This window comes from Chrysemys picta, chromosome 3 (genome assembly GCF_011386835.1).
Source record: "Chrysemys picta bellii isolate R12L10 chromosome 3, ASM1138683v2, whole genome shotgun sequence".
NCBI lineage: Eukaryota > Metazoa > Chordata > Testudines > Emydidae > Chrysemys > Chrysemys picta.
Window position 1 is genome coordinate 205,975,209 of NC_088793.1, and position 19,351 is coordinate 205,994,559.

The window sequence follows — 19,351 nt, forward strand, 5'->3', positions numbered from 1 at the left end:
GCATATCCAAAGTTTAATTATACAGCCTGTGTTCTGGAATGATCAGGGGCTTAGGTGCATAATTCATTGATGTTAAATTACTGCAGTCGGAGATGAATTTTGAATGATTAAGGAATTTCACATGAAGTGTGACCCAAACTAATAAAAGCAAGGAAATACAAATTGGAATCCAACCTCCTAACTCGTTCTGACAAGACATTTTAAAAACATTTAATTAATTTTTTTTGTCATGCAGATGTGGGAAAACCACTCAGATTCCTCAGTTTATTTTGGATGCTTCACTGAGGGGTCCTCCAAATAGGGTAGCCAATATCATATGCACTCAGCCTCGCAGGATCTCTGCCATTTCTGTAGCTGAACGCGTGGCCAAGGAGAGAACAGAAAGAGTTGGGATCACTGTGGGATACCAGATCCGTTTAGAAAGTGTAAAGGTTTGTATGCTTTCCCTGTTTTTTCATCTAGTTCTTTTAAAATGTCTGTATTAGCTGTAAAAGGTGCAGATTGACTGTCCTAGAGATGTAATCCTTTATCCACGGGATTCATACAGTATGACCAGAGCAGTGCGAGCTTCCCCATGCTACCCTGCCATTTTGCCTCAAGCCACATTGTCAGGCACACCTTCTAGGATGAGAAGGTAGTAGTAGTCTTAGTGTACGTTCATTGGGTAGCCTCTCTGCTGAGGTGGCCAACAAAGAAATCTGTACTCGTAGTGGGTTTTGTGATCTGAATACTTGTCCTCTGGAAACTGGAATGAAACCACGTTCATTAGTCACCAAGCAGGAATCAAAGCCCAGCACTTCATCACTAAGGACTGTGGGCTGAATTGAGCTAACTTCCTACTAGTGATATTCTGTAGGCCATCCATTCCCCCTTTTCTAACATTTTTCTTGGATAAAGCAGACTTAGTATTTTAAAGCTTTTTCTGTCATTTGATTTCTCCTGTCATCCACATTTGACAAATTTTGCATCAAGACGATTTGCAGAAGTAAAGTCAAATCTAAAATAAAGACTGTCAAAGATCTGAAGCTAAAAAGTTGATTGAACAAATTGTAAAGTAAGTTTTGAGTGAAAAACAAAACAGATCAGTTTACAATGGCTACCAATTGTTTTGCAAAGGGTTTGATTTTTAGTTTATTGTTTTGTCCGTCCCTTCTTAACTTGAGCCTTGCAATTTTAGCCTTGCTCTTTTTTTCTGTCCCTGCTGTTGACCACAATTGCAACACCTTTTCATTCTGTCCCATAGGGCAAAATATGCATCACTCATGAACGATTCTATATAAACCTTCATTAGTCAATCAAATAGAGATCAGAAACACAGACAGCCCTCTTCCTCCAGAGCTAGTCTCATCACCCTTTCAATAGCTCTCACCTTCATTGACCGAGACAAATGGTCAAGTGTTTAACATGCAGCTACTGAAGCAGGAAAGAATAAGATGAGATAGTTTAGATATGTCATTGTCCTTTTGCAAAAGGGCTCCCTGTTAAGCACCAGATAACTGCATTTAAGTTGAATTAAGGGTAAGGTGAGAGGAAAAATTGCTTGCTCCTGCTTGAAGCAAGGACTGTTCAGGTTGGACGCGAGTGGCGTATGGCAACGTGCTCTCACTAGACTTTGTATTAGGAAAGCTGTTAAACTTTTAAAACTTCACTGAATCTTTTGTGTCCTTGCTCACTGTTCCAGTCACTAGCTACCAGGCTGCTGTACTGCACTACTGGAGTGCTGCTGAGAAGACTAGAAGGAGACATGACTTTACAGGGAATCACCCATGTTATTGTTGATGAAGTTCATGAAAGAACAGAAGAGAGGTAAATAGTTCCTTATGCCATAACTGAAGAGCAAATACATGAAGGTGAGCACTGAGATGACTGAGTAACAAACAACTAAAGTCAAACTGCTTCCAGCTAGTGTGATGGGCTACTGGCAGCACTCTGCGTGCTCGGCCATATGGGAGATTCTGGTTACTGCTCCTGGTCTCTTTCTCCCTGGGGACTAAGGGATTTGTTTGTGCTGTGGCAGCTCCTTGAGGAGAAGGCACATCGGTCAAGCCTCCTACTTCCAGTCGCCCATCACAGTTGCGGTCACATTTTAAGGAACGTTTTAGGATGGGACAGGAGGGACAACAGGGAGGTGGGTTCTTTAGGTCACTATCTCTTCCCTATTTCAGCTCGCTGTCCTCCAGCTACCCTAATGCTCCACATGCTGCCTCTGGAAGCCCTAAACACCCCCTCCCATCCCAAGTAGAACACCCCAAATGGGGCTTTCCCAGTTCAGAATTTCCTTATTCTTCCCCCTCCCAACCCTGTTGTAATCCAACCTCTCCCAAAAACACCCCTCTTACCAGCTGGTGCTCCGGAAGGGGATAGGTCTGTTGGTAACTCTAAAAGCAGAGAAGAAGGGATCTGCAAGATGCTTTTAGTACTTGTTGGCCAGCTGCAGCTATGTGGACGGTCTCTGGGTAAGCTTAAAAGCATTGGTCGTACCCTGGAAAGCTCTGAACGGCCTGGATCCTGCCTGCCTGCGACCACCGCTCTCCCTACAACATACTGCCACTGCTGTAGTCATTGGAGATGCTCGAGCCTCTTCATTCTAAAGGAGAGGGGGCTGCTGGCAAGGGCATTCCTTGCGGGGGCACAGGACTGGACACCCTTCCCCTCCACCTGGCTTTCCCCCAGTTCAAAAACCAGCTGCACTTGATGACCTTCTAGGCCTCCTGCAAAAGCCATGTACTTGACATGTTTTTTGGTGAAGGTGGTGGGAATGCTCCCATGGGGAGAGGGGTGAAAAGGGGTTGTCTGTTGCTTTGATTTACTGGCTGGCTGAGTTAATTTATGTGTGTGCGGTTATTTAATACTGTTGGGTGGCGGTTACTATGTTATCATCAGCTTAATTAACTGTTAGGGCACCCAAGAGCTTGTATTGTTTAAATCTAAGTAAATATACCAAGGAATCCAGACATTCTGGAAAGGGACAGCCCAAAAGTAGGTAATTATAACCCAAGGTCACTTACAGTAAATTACCAAATTCCTAGCTAACGGCCATTGCCAGAGAGGCACTATTGTGAGTGCAGCTTGACATGGTGGTGTTGCCACGCTGGTGGAGACACCAGGAAAGGGAGCAGATTAGAGAGAGAGGAGATCTGGAAATTAACACTGAAGAAATTCAGTTGTCTTTTGCTTGTTTTCTTCAGTGACTTCTTGCTGCTGGTTTTGAAGGATATTATGTTTCAGAGGCCAGACCTGCGTATTATACTAATGAGTGCCACCTTGAATGCAGAGCTTTTCTCTCAGTACTTTAACTCCTGTCCAGTTATTAACATACCAGGTGAAGAACGGTTATTTTTTTTTATTATCCACTACAAGTTATTTTACAGGCTTGGTTTCAGCTTAGTCCAGTAATTTTACAATAGAGTGGGGAGTGTTTCTCTGTTAGTGTATCGTACAATGTTACCTATGAATAATAGCACTGTTTAGCTTAGGGACAGAGGTTACAAACAATGTCTGATTGGTTTAGGGGCAAGCGTGTCAGGCTGAGGCTTTCCCAGCACCTGATGGTGATCGTACCACAGGCTATAAAGGGAAGCCTAGGCATGAACCTAAAGAATAAATGTACCATTTGTTTAGTTTTACTTTATAGAACTGCAAGTCTGTTTGCCTACAAGAATCTGTCCATCAAATAAAGTACCGTTACATATAGTTTGGCATAAGACCCACTTACAAATATGTAACATCAATACATTTTATTACATTTGGGAAATATCATTGTCTTCCATTGACATGAGCTCAGTGCTATTTTTTGTTCATTTTCTATCTTTTAGCGATGTATCTCTAGCATGAGGCTTTCCCCACGCCAGACAGTTTCCATTTGCCTCTCTTCCAGAAGCCATAGAAGAGTTCTTGCAGGCGAGAGGAATTCAGGACATATAACACTGTCCTAGGCTGCAGTCGTACCTATGTGCATTCATGAAGCCTTATTTCGTCTCTAAAAATGTCCTTTCTTGGTTAGATCTCATTCCATCTACATTTTCCTCTGGCTGAAGGATTTCCTCCAACGTCTTATTAACACTGCTGCTTTATGGACAGCAGGGGTTGCTGCTTACAGCAACTTCAAGAGTCCCTTCCTTTCTTAGGACCGGTGTGCTGCATCCACTCATGCCCTCAGCCACTGCCTTCTCAGATCAGATACGAAGATGGGGATTTAGTTGCAGGGTTCACTAAATTCATTTAAAATATAGAGAATCAGTAAATATTAAAATGCTTTGCCATTTTTTTTTTTAAACCTGAATTTGGTAAACAAGCAATTCATCTTTTTATTTGGAGCCTTTGTGGAGATGATTTGCTCCTTTATCAGATGATATTCCCCAGTAAGCACAGTGCCTGGATGAAGAGCAGGTGTTTGCAGCTAAACCCAGATAAAGCAGAGGTGATACTATTTGACATGTTTCGAAGAGTTGCATTATTCCATAGTGCCGCTCACAGTAGTGGGTGTCTGCCCAAGTGTGCATGATTTATTGTCCTCTTGGGCTCCCCATTGAGACTGGATGGTCAATTAGCAATAGCAGCACAAAATGCCTTTTACCCCCTTTGGCTGGCCAGGAGAAATTGTCCCTCTCTGCCAGATGTGACCTTCTGTATTGCAACATATTTATATATGAGAATGAAACCATAGCTACTAAAACTCCAGCTGGTGCAACCCACCTGCTGACTATCACTGGTCATTGGCTACCCATCAAATATCAGATCAAGTTTAAGGTGCTGATCATGATCCTCAAAACTCAGTGTGCTGCGCCTGAGTTATTTCAGAGACAGCTTGACCTTGCTGCAGTCCTCAGAATGATGGAATTTTCTATGACAAGGGGACCTGGAGACAGAGCCTTCTCGGAGGTTGGCCTACAGCTCTGGATCTCCCACGAGAGCCAAGAATGGCAAAAAACTTTATCTGCAAGACCCAGCTCTCTGACATAGCTTCCCCAAAACAGGAAAAACCAATCCCTTCTCTTCTGGTAAACGGGGAGGGGCTTGAGTATCCAGGGGTACGTGTAGGCCCCCATTTGGATGTACACACATTTATACAGTGCTCAGATATCACACTGAGCATGATATATATACCTAGCTAGATGGAAATACGTTGCTTCCTATCATTCTAATACTGCACCAAATTACCTTGCTCCAGGAATCCTCCTTGTGTAAACTGAGTGAATGCCAGCAGTGTTCTTGAAAAACGTCAGCTGTTTGTTCTGGACTAAGTTGTGTTACCGATTGCAGTATAGTTCTAAAAGAACCCACATAGCGCGTTAAGTTCACGAAGGTGGGACAAGGGGTGAAGTGGTGAAACACCAGCGTGAGAAATTGTAAACACTATCCCTCCCCTGACCTCCACTCCTGAAATGGTAGCTCGCATTTTGCTTTAAGATTCTAATTTTTCTCTTTAGGTCGGACGTTCCCTGTGGATCAGTTTTTTCTGGAAGATGTAATTGCAGTGACAAGGTATGAAATCATTGACAGCATTCTCATAAGTAACTGCCCTTTGGAAAAGTTAAATAGGATATCTCCATTAATTTTTTTATTTTATCTCCTAGAACTGGAAGGGACCTTGAAAGGTCATAAAGTCCAGTCCCCTGCCTTCACTAGCAAGACCAATACTGATTTTGCCCCAGATCCCTAAGTGGCCCCCTCAAGGATTGAACTCACAACTCTGGGTTTAGCAGGCCAATTTTCAAACCACTGAGCTATCCCTCCCCCCAGTAGTTCCATTGTTGTTTGCAACATAGTTGTAGCTGTGTCGGTCCCAGGATATTAGAAAGACTAGGTGGGTGAGGCAGTATCTTTTATTGGGCCAACTTCTCTTGGTGAGAGCGTTTTTCAAGTCCCACAGAGCTTTTCTTCAGGCCTGGGAAAGGGACTCCAAACATCACAGCTACATACAAGGTGGAATAGATTGTTTAGCACATATTCTAAAGGACCATTCAAACTTTACAATATGTGCTAACTACTTATGCTAAGAGTGAAATTCCCAGCACTCCTACCTGCCGCTAGAAAGAGTGACAGAAGAGAGAAGTCGGGGCTATGATTAGCCACTCATATTCTTTATGTAAATTTGTAAGGCATGTAGGTACCATGGTGATGGGCATGGCATAATACCCTGACAGCTTAATTTAAAGTGTAGACTGTACAAACTGCTTTCCCTATGACTGAATTCTCTCTGCTCATGTTCAGGTATGTCTTAGAGGATGGTAGTCCGTACATGAACAACACGAAACGAGGTCCAGAAGAGAAACTTAAAGCAAGGCGCAAGAGAACTGCGTTAGAAGAAGTAGAGGAAGATCTAAGATGTGCTCGCCTCCTAGAGGATGACACTACTGTCAAGGATTCAGTCCCAGACCAGCAATTAACTTTTAAACAGCTCCTGCTACGGTACAAAGGTAATATCTCTCTCTCTCTCTCTCTCTCTCTCTCTCTCTCATCCCAAAAAGCATATTCACACGCCCAGCTGATACTCTGGATACTACACATCTTTTCATAATTTGGGGCTTCATGATGTAAAGTTCAGTTTTCTGTGAGGTATTAACAGGAGTGTCGTATGTAAGACATGGGAGATAATTGTCCCACGCCACTCGGTACTGGTGAGGCCTCAGCTGGAGCACTGTGTCCAATTCTAGGCGCCACCTTGTAAGAAAGATGTGGCCAAATTGGAGAACCCAGAAGAGGGCCACAAAAATGGTGAGGTTTAGAAAACCTGACCTATGAAGAAAGGTTTTTAAAAAAACTGGGCAAGTTTAGTCTTGAGAAAAGAAGGCTTGTGAGCGACTTGATAAAAATATTCAAGTATATGAAGGGCTCTTATAAAGAGGACGATGGTCAATTGTTCTCCATGTCCACTGAAGGCAGGACAAGAAGTAATTGGCTTCATCTGGAGCAAGGGAGATTTAGGTTAGATAGACGGAAAACTTTCTGTCAGGGTAGTTAAGCACTTGAATAGGATACCAAGGGAGGTTGTGGACTCCCCATCATTGGAGGTTTTTAAGGACAGCTGTTAGGGATAGTCTCGGTTTACTTGGTCCTGCGTCAGCACAGAGGCTCGACTAGATGGGAAGCTCCCGTTCCAGGGCTTCGCTGCTGGACTTCACTGGGGTGTATATTGACGTGCAAAATAGTGATCCGATAAGGCTGCATTATGTTATCCACCCAGCCTTCTTTTCATTATAATCCTTCATGTACAGCTCTGGGGTTGTATCTTCAAGGGTGGGGGTGGGGGGAAGATTGTAGTAGCCCAAAAGGGTATGAGACTTTTAGGGTCTGTTGTATCTAAGAAATTAAATACTGGGAGGAGGCAGAACCGAGTTTGTGTGCAGGGTCCTGGAGACCTCTGGTGTCAATCTTCGGCTGCCCCCATGGCATTCCCGACTCCTGCCTGCTACCAGTGTGGGTGAGCTGGGCTGGGCTGGCACCAGTGTGTTTGTTCATTGGATTTGGCACATGGGGAGTGTGGTGCATTGGGAGTATATGAGACCCAATAGGGTGTGAGTGAGAAGAGAGGAGAGTGGGAGGAGTGGTAGAGTTCATGAGGAGACGTCAAGTGGGGAAGAATGAATGCGGGGGGGGGGGGAAATAGACTGCACTCAGAGGTATTACACTTATTGTACCCTTCAGCCGTATTGACAGGGATGCAGGATCCTGCTTGGTGAAAGGCTGCTGATCCTCTGTGTGGCCATTTTCTCAGTGAACTGTATAATGTTTGCTCTTTGAGACACCAACTCACCTATGCTCCTACCCTGTTTTCATTTCTCTTTCAGGGGTTAGTAAATCAGTGTTAAAAACGATGGCTGCCATGGACTTAGACAAAGTTAATCTGGAATTAATAGAGTCCCTGCTGGAGTGGATAGTCAGTGGCAAACACTCATACCCACTAGGTAACCTGACTGTCCGTTGTGGGTTGTATAACAGGGACTACATGCAACAGTTATGTGCTTGTATGGATTGTGCCAAGTTGACGCTTTCATCCAAAACATCATTTCCATAACTTCCGAATTTATCTGAGCACATTTGAGTCGATGGGAGTGGGGAGGCCCCTAATTTCTGTGGGGATGGGGGGCAGATGGGTACACTGGGCCAGCACAAAAACTGTAGCAAAGAGATGAACTTTTGACAGTATGCTGACATCTTTATCTGTCTTGTCTGGTTAGATTGTAAATTCTTTGGCATGGGGTCATTGCTGCTGGTGATTTTATATAGTGTGTAGCAAAACGGAGCTCCAGTTTTGACTGGGGCCTTTGTGCACTGCGGTAAAATCAAAGTGTAATACTATGTTTTAGCTGAACTTTTCTATTGACTCTTTTCTTTCCCCCTATATATACAGGTGCTGTACTGATATTTTTGCCTGGTCTAGCAGAAATTAAGATGCTTTATGAACAGCTACAGTCTAATGCCCTTTTCAATAATAGACACAGTAAACAGTAAGTCAAGAGTGTCCCAAAACCATTAGCATGTTGAAGTTAAATCAAGGGTAAAGAAACTGATTAAAAAAGAAAGTTACCTTCTACTCAAACTCTGATATCTGTCTCCAGTTACAAGTGCAGATTACTTGCTGTTTGAGACAGCAGGTGATGGAGAAGGCTTAGATGCCATTATCTGGAACGGGTCCTTTATGAGTTAGCACAGTGGCTCAACCATCATGCGCTTAGCACATTTGCCATGTAAGTTCTAGTCCCGTTTCCTCAAACTGGAGAAGGGAAAGTTGCAGTTTTGGTGACCAAGATAAATATAACTTGAGACTGTTGGGAGGCAGTCAGATACCACGGTAATGGGTGTGGTATAAGAACCTAGATAGTCTTTCTGTGCTATCTGCAGTGGGTCTTCACGCACTAGCTAAAGCGAGCCAATGGAAGGCTGAAAAATGAAGAATCTAACTTTATCTTTTACCCTGTTTTGCACTTCAAAAAATCTGCATTTTTAGCGCTGTGAAGTATTGGGTATTTCTAAGGTAAAACATGCTATATTTTGTGGGAATGGGCAGGAAGAAAATCAAGAAAGAGGGAAAATAAGCTTATACTTGGAGGGGAGCTGTCCCATGCATATTTAGATCACGATCTGAACGTTGCATATAAACAAGAAGGAATTCTCCTGGTTAGGTTGAGTGACCTTAGCCTGATGTGTTGTGGTGACCAAATTTCTCGGCAGAATAGAGTAACGCCCACAGAATGACTTGTGTAAATCTGGTGGCAGCCTTGGTTGTACATACTGTTTTAATTTCAATCTTTCAAAAAGCACTTAGCTAAGCCCTTGGCCAGTAATAGCGAATCATAGGACATGTGTCGACTTAGGCATGCAGACCCTATCACTACCAGGCTCCTTAAGCCTTCTGGTGAGTAAATGGGGGAGGAGCTTATGGGGCTAGAAAGACAGCAGAACCCTACAAGGCAGAAATCTTGGCAGAATCCCTGACCGGCTTTGGGGAAAGAAGGTGGGCTCCCACTTAGTTGCTCAGAAGAGCTCTGCTCTCAGGGACCCTTCAGCAGAGACTGCAACCCAGCTCTGAAACCCTGTCTTCCCCCCCTGAGAATATTTTAAAGGCCTGCTCCCTGTGACCTGTGCACGGTGGGGTACTCAACCCTATCACAGCACCACTTAAGGGACTGGATCTGTTCAGTCTAGGGGCTGATAGGACTGTGGAGAGAATCAAGAAAACCAAGGTCGCTGTTAGACTCTTAAGGGGTGGGTCTCGTTTTCTTTGCTCCTTTTGAGTCCCAGGCTCACTTCTCTGTCAGCAGCCAAATCCAATTACTGGATATTTGCAAGTAAACTCTGTGGGCTGCATTCTGCTGGGTGATTGTATCCACCAGAAGAACTAACGGTGAGATGTAGCGAGGAACACGTCCTTTCCGTAATTCATGGCCCCTGGAGTCCCAATCTGAAGTTGTAGCAGGACAGGGGGCATGGGCTGCACATGGGCTCCGTTCTGAGAATGGGAATGTACAACCTACGATACTCTGGGCTAAAGCTTGTGTGAATGGACGGATGTTGGGAGGAAGAAAGGTTGGCAAAGATAAGCATGCTCTCGTCTTTCTCTTCTAGCTGTGTTGTTTATCCACTCCATTCCTCACTGTCCAGTGAAGACCAGCAGTCTGTGTTCCTGAAGCCCCCTCTAGGAGTTACCAAGGTCATCATATCTACGAACATTGCAGAAACGTCCATCACCATTGATGATGTGGTCTTTGTGATTGATTCTGGGAAAATGAAAGAGAAAAGGTATTGGGATTATTCTGGTGGAACTGTGATCTCAGAGAATGATGTGTTCTGCATGGTATCTGTTTAAAAAAACTGTCCAACACATCAGAGTCTGAATTCATATCTGTTAAAGAGCCGGAGAAAATCTGAAAGGGCCTTGTTCTGCAGCTTACTGTGTGCACAAAGCTCCCATTGATTCCGTGGAAGTTCCATGCACGGCCCTGTTACAGACGTGCATCCATAGTGTTGGTAGTTATGGCCTTCCAAAAGTTGGCAGTACCTCTCTGCTTGAGCTTTGGTGTCGGTGCTCTTCGCCTGCTTGAAGTGAAACTCCCATCCTCATCCATTTTGACTTGTTTCTTCTTGTAGGTATGACCCCAGCAAAGGAATGGAAAGTCTGGAAGACACATTTGTGTCCAAAGCCAATGCATTGCAAAGGAAAGGGCGGGCAGGGCGCGTAGCCTCTGGAGTCTGCTTTCATCTTTTCAGTAGCCATCACTACAATCACCAGCTTATAAAGCAGCAGTTACCCGAAATACAAAGAGTGCCTTTGGAACAGCTCTGTCTCAGGTAAACCATTATCAACGTCATCGGTCTTAAAGGGCCGGCCCCCAGGAGGTCCTCTCTCTCCAGGCTGGAGCAGCAGAGTTGTCACACCCCTACCAAGCTCCTGACATCATGGGAACTAGCAAGCCCCCCTCTCGTCACTTTTGTTTTGTTGATTGGCTGTTGATTGCTCTCGTCTCTCACTGACTAACACTCGACCTCTGCTTCAGGACCTTGGTCTTCCTACCCACCATGTTACTGCTTACCCTCTCCTTCAAACCCATCCTCCACTCACCATTTCCTTGGCTGGCCCCACCCCTATAAACAAAGGCAGTGCTAACAAGATATTCCTCTGAGCACTTTGCTGGTATGTTGCATGCCTTTCCTGCAGCCCCATGTTTGTTGTCTTTTTAAATTACAAATTCTTTTGGAGGTAGAGGGACTACTGCGTCTTCTTACGTGTTTGCACGCAGCCTCGTTCAATTCCAATTAGGCACTACTGCAATATAAATATTAAAGAGGGAGGCCTTTGACGTTCGACCTCATTCCATACATTCCTTTACAAAATGGAGACTTCTAGGATGCAAAACAATGCCAGTAATTTAGGATTAGAAGGTATTTTTGCAAAGCCAAAGCCCAGTGATGTAAATGGGAGTCTTTGCATTGACTTGAATGGGCTCTGAATCAAGTCTATGGAATCAAAACTCTTCCCTAATTGTTTTGGGCCGCTTCCCAAGTTGAATTATGCCTTATTGGCTCTTGACCAGGAGGAATGGCAACCTGTTAGCTTTATGGTTCGAGGGGCCTGTACAAAAAGATGGGTCTTGCACCATGTTGTCACGGTCATCGGATCTGAGCATGTCCTGATCTGCAGTAGTAGCAGATTCCCTAGTCATTAGTTAGCTCACAGCCCCTGCAGCTGCAGTGGCAAAGGGTGGGGAAGAGGCCGTCTGGGATAGGTTAGTCAGTGCCTGTTAAGGGCTTTAAAGATAAGGATCAGCATCTTGAAGAGGATCAGGAAGTCAGTAGGGAGCCAGTGTGGACCATGGAGGACTGGTTGGCTGTGGTCCCATTGGCATGCCTATCTAGAAAGCAGGCCATGGGGACGGCATTCTCAGTGATTTGGAAAAAGTTTGCAGCTTTGTCCTATGTCAGCAGACTGAGTTGTCGTCTTTTTCCTTAAGAATTAAGATTTTGGATATGTTTTCTGCACATGGCCTTCAATCTGTCTTATCCCGCCTGATTGAGCCGCCAAGAATTGAATCTCTGCGTGCATCGAAAGTGCGACTGCAGGACTTGGGCGCTTTAACTCCAGATGAAAAGCTCACCCCCTTGGGGTATCACTTGGCCTCCTTGCCTGTGGATGTGCGGATTGGAAAACTAATGCTGTTTGGCACCATTTTCCGTTGTCTGGATCCTGCACTAACGATAGCAGCAAGTCTGGCCTTTAAGTCCCCTTTTGTAAGTATGCCACTCTAATAAACTACATCTGTGTGTCAGAATTTGAAAGTAATGTGTGTTGTATGCATAAGTGAATATTGCAGTCTACTGCAACATATTAATCTTAAATTTCTTACCAGTTCCACTTACTGCACAGAGCATCTTTGTGTTAGTTTGAAATGTTTTTGTGTCTGAACTGGAAATATTCATATCATAAGTACATGCAGAGACAGAAGTATCAAGAACAGTTTGATCCCTAATAAAAAGAACATAATATTTTACTGGAGGGTGGAATTCTTTTGAGCAGAATAACTAATTATTGTTTTCAAATAATGTAAGTAGAGGCCAAAATAACACCAAGAGAACAGCAGTCCTGTTCAAGAGTATGAAATTGATCAAAGCTTGACGTGATTATAAATATTAACTAGTACATAAAGCTTCAATTTTTAATTCTTGCTGAGTCCAGAAATACAATCTATGAATGTGTGTGCAAGGAATAGTCCTCGTGAAATTATAGGTGTGTGCTTTACATATCCTATGCCAACCTGTGTTTGGAAGCAGTGGTGTTAGTGTTCGTGGGGGTTATGAAGCTGACAGTTCTGAGCTCTGAATATAATGTTGATTCCTGATCTCAGGCTGTGTGTGTGCACGTCCGCTTAGCTTGTCAAATCAGCTGTTTGTTCTGTAGTTTTTAGATATCTGTCTAAAGCAATATACAACCTCATCGCAAAGATCAGGCCTGAGCATTCCATCTCAGTATATGGTTTTGCCAGCTATAGTTAATGGTACCAACAGTCTCTATTGTGGACAATACAATCATGAAATTGCCTCTGCAAATCCCTCACCGTCGGAGTTGCGTAAGTCTGGAATATATTAGAGCGGCATAACTGTGTTTGGTGCCCATACGTCAGCCGCAGATCTGTTTTGTTGAATCATGGTTCCAAAATGCCCCATCCCATAGCCATTCTCTTTCCATAGAAGATAGGTGGCTTTCAGACTTTCTCTTCCCTCCTCTTTCCTTCTCCATTGTACATTTCTCCTTTTAGCTTTAACTGAATGAAATTGTTAGGGGTTTTAAAGCTATGGTTTTGATAGGTTTTGGCCTTGTGCAGGTCCAGAGCAGGGCTCTGCTTTTAATTATTTCTTTCCTGAGCCACCAGTTGACATATGGAGGGCCTGGTGCAGGGGCATTCCCCTCTCAAGTGTTTCGGCTGTGAGACATTCATTCCCAGTCAGAAGGGGGAAGGTGGTAGGCTCAGGGTTTTCTCTAGTGTAGACAAGGCCTTTCTAATGCTTCCTAATCTCCTCCAATGAGGTCTGCAGAGGCCGTTCTCTGAAAGAGAAAGGAAGGTTGTTCCCCAGCATGTTGCTTCTGCAGATGCAGCCTGATCCTCCCTCCTTCTGTTTCTTGACAGTTACGTTATTGAGAGTAGGGGAAACAGAGTTGCTTAGGACTATTCTGGAAGTGAAGCTTTTTATAATATCAAATCTGTGGTCAGTATGCATTCCTCCCCTAATGAATATATTGCTTAGGGATGGTTCTGGGACCAGTGGATCACAGCATGCAACTCCGACAGCGGAGTCTGCGTAGGCAATATACCCAGATGACTTCCGTTACTGCTTAGGAAACATTTTTTGTCATGGATATGAGGACTGCATTCAGTAGCTTACTGGTCATGTAAGAAAGACAATGTGCCTCCCCGATGAGAAAGCACCTGCTTTGAGCAACGATGGGAGAAGCAGAGATGAAATGTGTCAATCTATTTATTTAGGTGTCTCCATGGGATAAAAGGGAGGAAGCGAACAAAAAAAAGCTGGAATTTGCAATAGGAAACAGTGATTACCTGGCTCTTCTCCAGGCTTATAAGGTGAGCTAAAAATCAGTGACCCAGATCCAAAGTGTGTCCGTGTTCTGAAATTCAAGGCATCATTCATAAAGTTTGTTTTTTCCATTATTTAGGGATGGCGCTTGAGTACCAAAGAGAGTTCTCGTGCAAGCTACAGCTATTGCCGGGAGAACTTCTTATCAGGAAGAGTTCTTCAAGTAAGTCAGTTTTGATTCGGTATTTTTCAGGATTATTTTTCAAAAGACAGTAATCTCCATCATCTTGTCAATCACATCCCTCTTTATTTCACCTCCTCCCCCTGCCCCATCCTTCAGATCTTCTTCCAAGTTCAGCCGTGAGCTGGGAAATATTACTAACTGTCTGAGCCTGTAATCCTAGTGTAACCAGATATGTTTAACTTCAAAATCAACCCGAGGCTCAGACCAGTGTTGGACTATTTCAGCTCAGAAGGAATTGGCTCGAGAAAGTTCTGAACAATGGCAAAAGCTGGGTTTGGGAACCTGTCAACCTTAACGGCAAGCTCTCCCTACTCTGTTTGATTGGATAACGTCTTCAAATGGGTGCCATTTCCTGGAGTTCTCACATATCCGCTGGTTGTCTTACTGCAAGCAACCGAAGTGATCATAGGTGATGGCGAGAGATGCCAAAGGATAGTCCTTGTGATTGGTGTTTTAACTGGGGAATCTGGTGTGAATTAACCTCATGTGCACGTGGCACTCTTCAAGGCTTTCTGTTGACTTGTAGGAAATGGCGAGCCTAAAAAGGCAATTCACAGAGCTGCTGTCGGACATTGGATTTGTGAAGGAGGGGTTAAGAGCCAGGGACATGGAGAAGAGGTGGTCTCGAGGAGACGGTGTTTTGGATGCTACAGGAGAAGAGGTAACTGGAGCATTAGTGCTTTAAACTGCTGCTTTGGTCTCTAATCGGCCTTTGTAGCAACGTTCGGTGTGGTGTGCTTGCTGGAGCAGGCTTGTCTCACTATCCAATGTGATTAGTGGTCGCCATTTTCTTCTTTTTCAATCTACCATCCCTCCTCCCTTCTACTTTGGAGACTCATATTGTAGTATAGGTCTGGGGTCAGACACTGAGGGAGTTAGCCACTGGGAGATTTTATACTCTTGGTTCTACAGCAACAAATCTGAGGTGCATGCACACTGTCTAATGAATAACCACTCTGCCATAGCCCTGTGGCAGGACATGCAATTCCCCCAGCGTGGATCTGCACAGGCAGTGCGATTGGAGGTGGGTCGCTTTTCTGTACTCTCCTAGTGCGGCTTTCCAGTATAGCCCTAATGAGAGCTGTAATCACAATGGGACAGAGGTGTAGATGACTGTTGCGAGGTCCATGTTGGAAAGGATGGCTGCGCTCTCCTGGCCAGTTCTGTAGGGTGGAAGGCGCTATGAGTGAATCCAGGGAGAATAATAGATCCAAGGAAACCGAATGTCTGGTATGCACCATCCGACTGTTTTTAACCTCTAGTTAATTATCAATTGAAGGAATTAACCACTGGAGTAGTTAAGGCCTTGTCCACGCTGTACAGTTCACTTGAGTGACTGGCACACTGGTGTGACCACTCAAACTGGCCCGGCCCGAGTGAGAGGTGAGAGCAATCACACTCGAGTTGCTGGATCCACACTGGTGCTGCACTCAGTCAGGTCAGGTGCTAGGCCTTCTGGAGGCATTTCCCATGGTTCTTAGCAGCTCATGGTTCATATCCATGCTCTAATCAGAGCTGTCTTGTGAATTCTTTCACAGCATATTGTGGGATAACTTGTCTGTTCTTTCTGGGCACATGTGCAGATGTGATCTTAGCCCACCAAGTCAGTAAAGTAACCCACTTCCAGGTTGGTGCACACTAGGTTGCTGTCTATGGCCTACATTCCAAACAGTGTGAAGGCATGGATCCAACCTGGAGCAATGACCTATTCTAGATATGTTCATATACCTCATTCATGGCCATATTATCTGTGCACTGATACCAAATGTTGCAATTAATGCAACTCTCATTTTGGGAACAGGAGATAGATACTGGGTATTAGATGTGGTTGAGGGCATTTCAGCCCTATGAAAGCAGGAGTGTGCTTTGCTAAGGAGATCACGCAGGCCGCATGGAGCAGTAGAGACAGCTGATGTAGGTTTTAATAGCTGTGGAATCTCCTTATGCCGACTGGCAGGTCTGGAGCAGGACACCAAGCATAGAATGGTGAGACTACATCATCGTGCGGACCTGGGATGGTTTGTGATTTACCCTAGGAATCAACTACTTAGTAGCATGGAATAAATGTTTGAGGAGTGTCCAGATTAGCTCTGACAAACATATTAACTATTGCAAATTAATTGGCAATTTAGTTTAATTAAAGGTTAAAAAAAAGTATAGTCAAGAGTGCAGAATCCATTAACTGCTCCTAATATGAAGTTACATAGTTGGCTCAAAAGGATGATACCAACAGTGTCAGTAATTTAGTTTTAATATGAAGTCATGTTCTATAGTGAATCAAGAAATTCCTGGTTTTCATTGAAGGGTCACTGGTATAAGGCATGTAGGTAGTAACCTGGAATTGCAGTACTTATTGTATGTATTTATTTCACAGGCAAACTCTAATGCAGAGAACATCAAGTTGATATCAGCAATATTATGTGCTGCTCTGTATCCCAATGTTGTCCAGGTAAGAGGGTGCTTTTTTCCTTTTCCATCTTCATTTGCGTCCCGCTCCCTTTTGAGTGGCAGATCTGTACTGAATGCTTTGATTCTGCAAAAAGAATGAGGAGTACTTGTGGCACCTTAGAGACTAACAAATTTATTTGAGCATAAACTTTCGTGGGCTAAAACCCACTTCATCGGAATGGAAAATACATGCAGTGGAAAGTACAGTAGGAAGATATATAGATATACACAGAGAACATGAAAAAATGGGTGTTGCCATACCAACTCTAACGAGCGTAATCAATCAAGGTGGGCTATTCTCAGCAGGAGACAGACTGCCTCCAGTTTAAGGCTATGATATCTCCACCGAGCATGCTGCCCCTATTGCTTTAGGCCTTGGCAACTGAACTCCCGTTTACAAACTCATGTAGCCGGCTACTGCTGTTATTCCAAGACTTCTATTTTGAGAGTGATCTTAAGATGCCAGGCGCATGCATCAGGAACCACCATACGCCACAGTCTGAACATGAGCAGAAGGAAATGAATTCTGGGACGAAAGCTGGAACGTTTTAAAACCGACCCCCAAACTGTATCGAGTAGTTTTGCAGAGTGCTGACAGTACTCTGGTAATGGGGTCTAGATGCTTCCAAAGTCACCTCTGGGCTGAGACCAAGCAAAACCATATCCTAAAAGGCATTTGTTTGAGAGTTACGAGCAACTGAAAATATTGGGTTAGCTGCAAGCTGGAATGCAACACAGAAGCCTTTCTTAATGTCTACTGTAATACTAAGGGGGGAGGTCTAGGTTGGATATTAGGAAAAACTTTTTCACTAGGAGGGTGGTGAAGCACTAGAATGGGTTACCTAGGGAGGTGGTGGAATCTCCTTCCTTAGAGGTTTTTAAGGTCAGGCTTGACAAAGCCCTGGCTGGGATGATTTAGTTGGGGATGGTCCTGGTCTGAGCAGGGGGTTGGACTAGATACCTCCTGAGGTCCCTTCTAACCCTGATATTCTATGATTCGTGTTGGTGTTGCCATAGTAATAGACGTGGGGAAAGACTGCTTACTTGGGGCAGGAGGTGTGAGAGAGAAAGAGAGAGATTTATTTTGTTACTATTTATTATCTTCATTTTTAGGTGAAAACCCCCGAGGGGAAATACCAGTATACCAGTGCAGGAGCAGTTAAATTGCACCCAAAGGCAGAGGAGTTGAAGTTCGTTACAAAAAATGACGGTTACGTTCACATTCATCCTTCCTCGGTGAATTATCAAGTAAGGATTTTTTTCCAACTCAGTAAAATACATTGTCTACATTTTAAAAAAAGACATTACTTCAACTAAATGCTGCTTGGATTATGAACTAGAGCACTGACCAGTCTTAAAAATACAGCAACGGCATGATTGAAATCCTCTCAGTGGTGGGTTTTAAAGAATGGCACAGATCACAGGTAAGAACCTCTGTTACAATAGACGACAGAAACTCAAATTATGAAGTTAAGTTTGTAGGGTCAAGCAACTTCATGGCCCAGACTTTCACAATTGCAAGAACACACATTCATGCGGAGTTACCGCAATTGCAGGGGGTTGTGCCTGTAGGACCACCACAATTGTCCATGCAATCTCAGGAATTGTGCATGAAATGGCAACTGTTTATGCATGTAGCATCTTTACACAGGCAAATTGACTGAATATGTGGGCTCATATTTCTACCACTGAAATACTTTATTTGTAAATAATTCACTGTTGAAATGCACAGTATCACTTCTTCATATGAGATAAATGATCTGGAGAAAGAGGTAAAAAGTGAGGTGGCAAAGTTTGCAGATGATACTAAACTGCTCAAGATAGTTAGGACCAAAGCAGACTGGGAAGAACTTCAAAAAGATCTCAGAAAACTAAGTGATTGGGCAACAAAATAGCAAATGAAATTTAATGTGGATAAATGTAAAGTAATGCACATTGGAAAAAATAACCCCAACTATACATACAATATGATGGGGGCTAATTTAGCTACAACTAATAAGGAAAAAGATCTTGGAGTCATCGTGGATAGTTCTCTGAAGACGTCCACGCAATGTGCAGGGGCGGTCAAAAAAGCAAACAGGATGTTAGGAATCATTAAAAAGGGGGGAGAGAATAAGACGGAGAATATGTTATTGCCCTTATATAAATCGATGGTACGCCCACATCTTGAATACGGCGTACAGATGTGGTCTCCTCATCTCAAAAAAGATATACTGGCACTAGAGAAGGGCAACTAAAATGATTAGGGGTTTGGAACGGGTCCCATATGAGGAGAGATTAAAGAGGCTAGGACTTTTCAGCTTGGAAAAGAGGAGACTAAAGGGGGATATGATAGAGGTATATAAAATCATAAGTGATGTGGAGAAAGTAGATAAGGAAAAGTTATTTACTTATTCCCATAATACAAGAACTAGGGGCCACCAAATGAAATTAATGGGCAGCAGGTTTAAAACAAATAAAAGGAAGTTCTTCACCCAGCGCACAGTCAACTTGTGGAACTCCTTGCCTGAGGGGGTTGTGAAGGCTAGGACTATAACACCGTTTAAAAGAGAACTGGATAAATTCATGGAGGTTAAGTCCATTAAAGGCTATTAGCCAGGATGGGTAAGGAATGGTGTCCCTAGCCTCTCT

The 19,351-nt window shown here is 43.8% G+C and overlaps 1 protein-coding gene across 2 annotated transcripts in view; it reads left to right on the top strand.

Annotated features, from left to right (window-relative positions):
- DHX57 (DExH-box helicase 57) overlaps positions 1–19,351 on the top strand; it is a 35,060-nt gene that overhangs the window by 12,447 nt on the left and 3,262 nt on the right. For both annotated transcript variants that reach the window (XM_065589856.1, XM_005311268.4), the window contains exons 8-22: positions 236–431; positions 1,682–1,806; positions 3,189–3,322; positions 5,430–5,484; positions 6,214–6,419; positions 7,791–7,907; positions 8,354–8,450; positions 10,069–10,242; positions 10,591–10,791; positions 11,952–12,228; positions 13,980–14,075; positions 14,168–14,251; positions 14,799–14,933; positions 16,647–16,721; positions 17,834–17,968. In XM_065589856.1, coding sequence (XP_065445928.1) covers positions 236–431; positions 1,682–1,806; positions 3,189–3,322; positions 5,430–5,484; positions 6,214–6,419; positions 7,791–7,907; positions 8,354–8,450; positions 10,069–10,242; positions 10,591–10,791; positions 11,952–12,228; positions 13,980–14,075; positions 14,168–14,251; positions 14,799–14,933; positions 16,647–16,721; positions 17,834–17,968 — 2,107 coding nt within the window. The remainder of the gene's footprint in view (positions 1–235; positions 432–1,681; positions 1,807–3,188; positions 3,323–5,429; positions 5,485–6,213; positions 6,420–7,790; positions 7,908–8,353; positions 8,451–10,068; positions 10,243–10,590; positions 10,792–11,951; positions 12,229–13,979; positions 14,076–14,167; positions 14,252–14,798; positions 14,934–16,646; positions 16,722–17,833; positions 17,969–19,351) is intronic.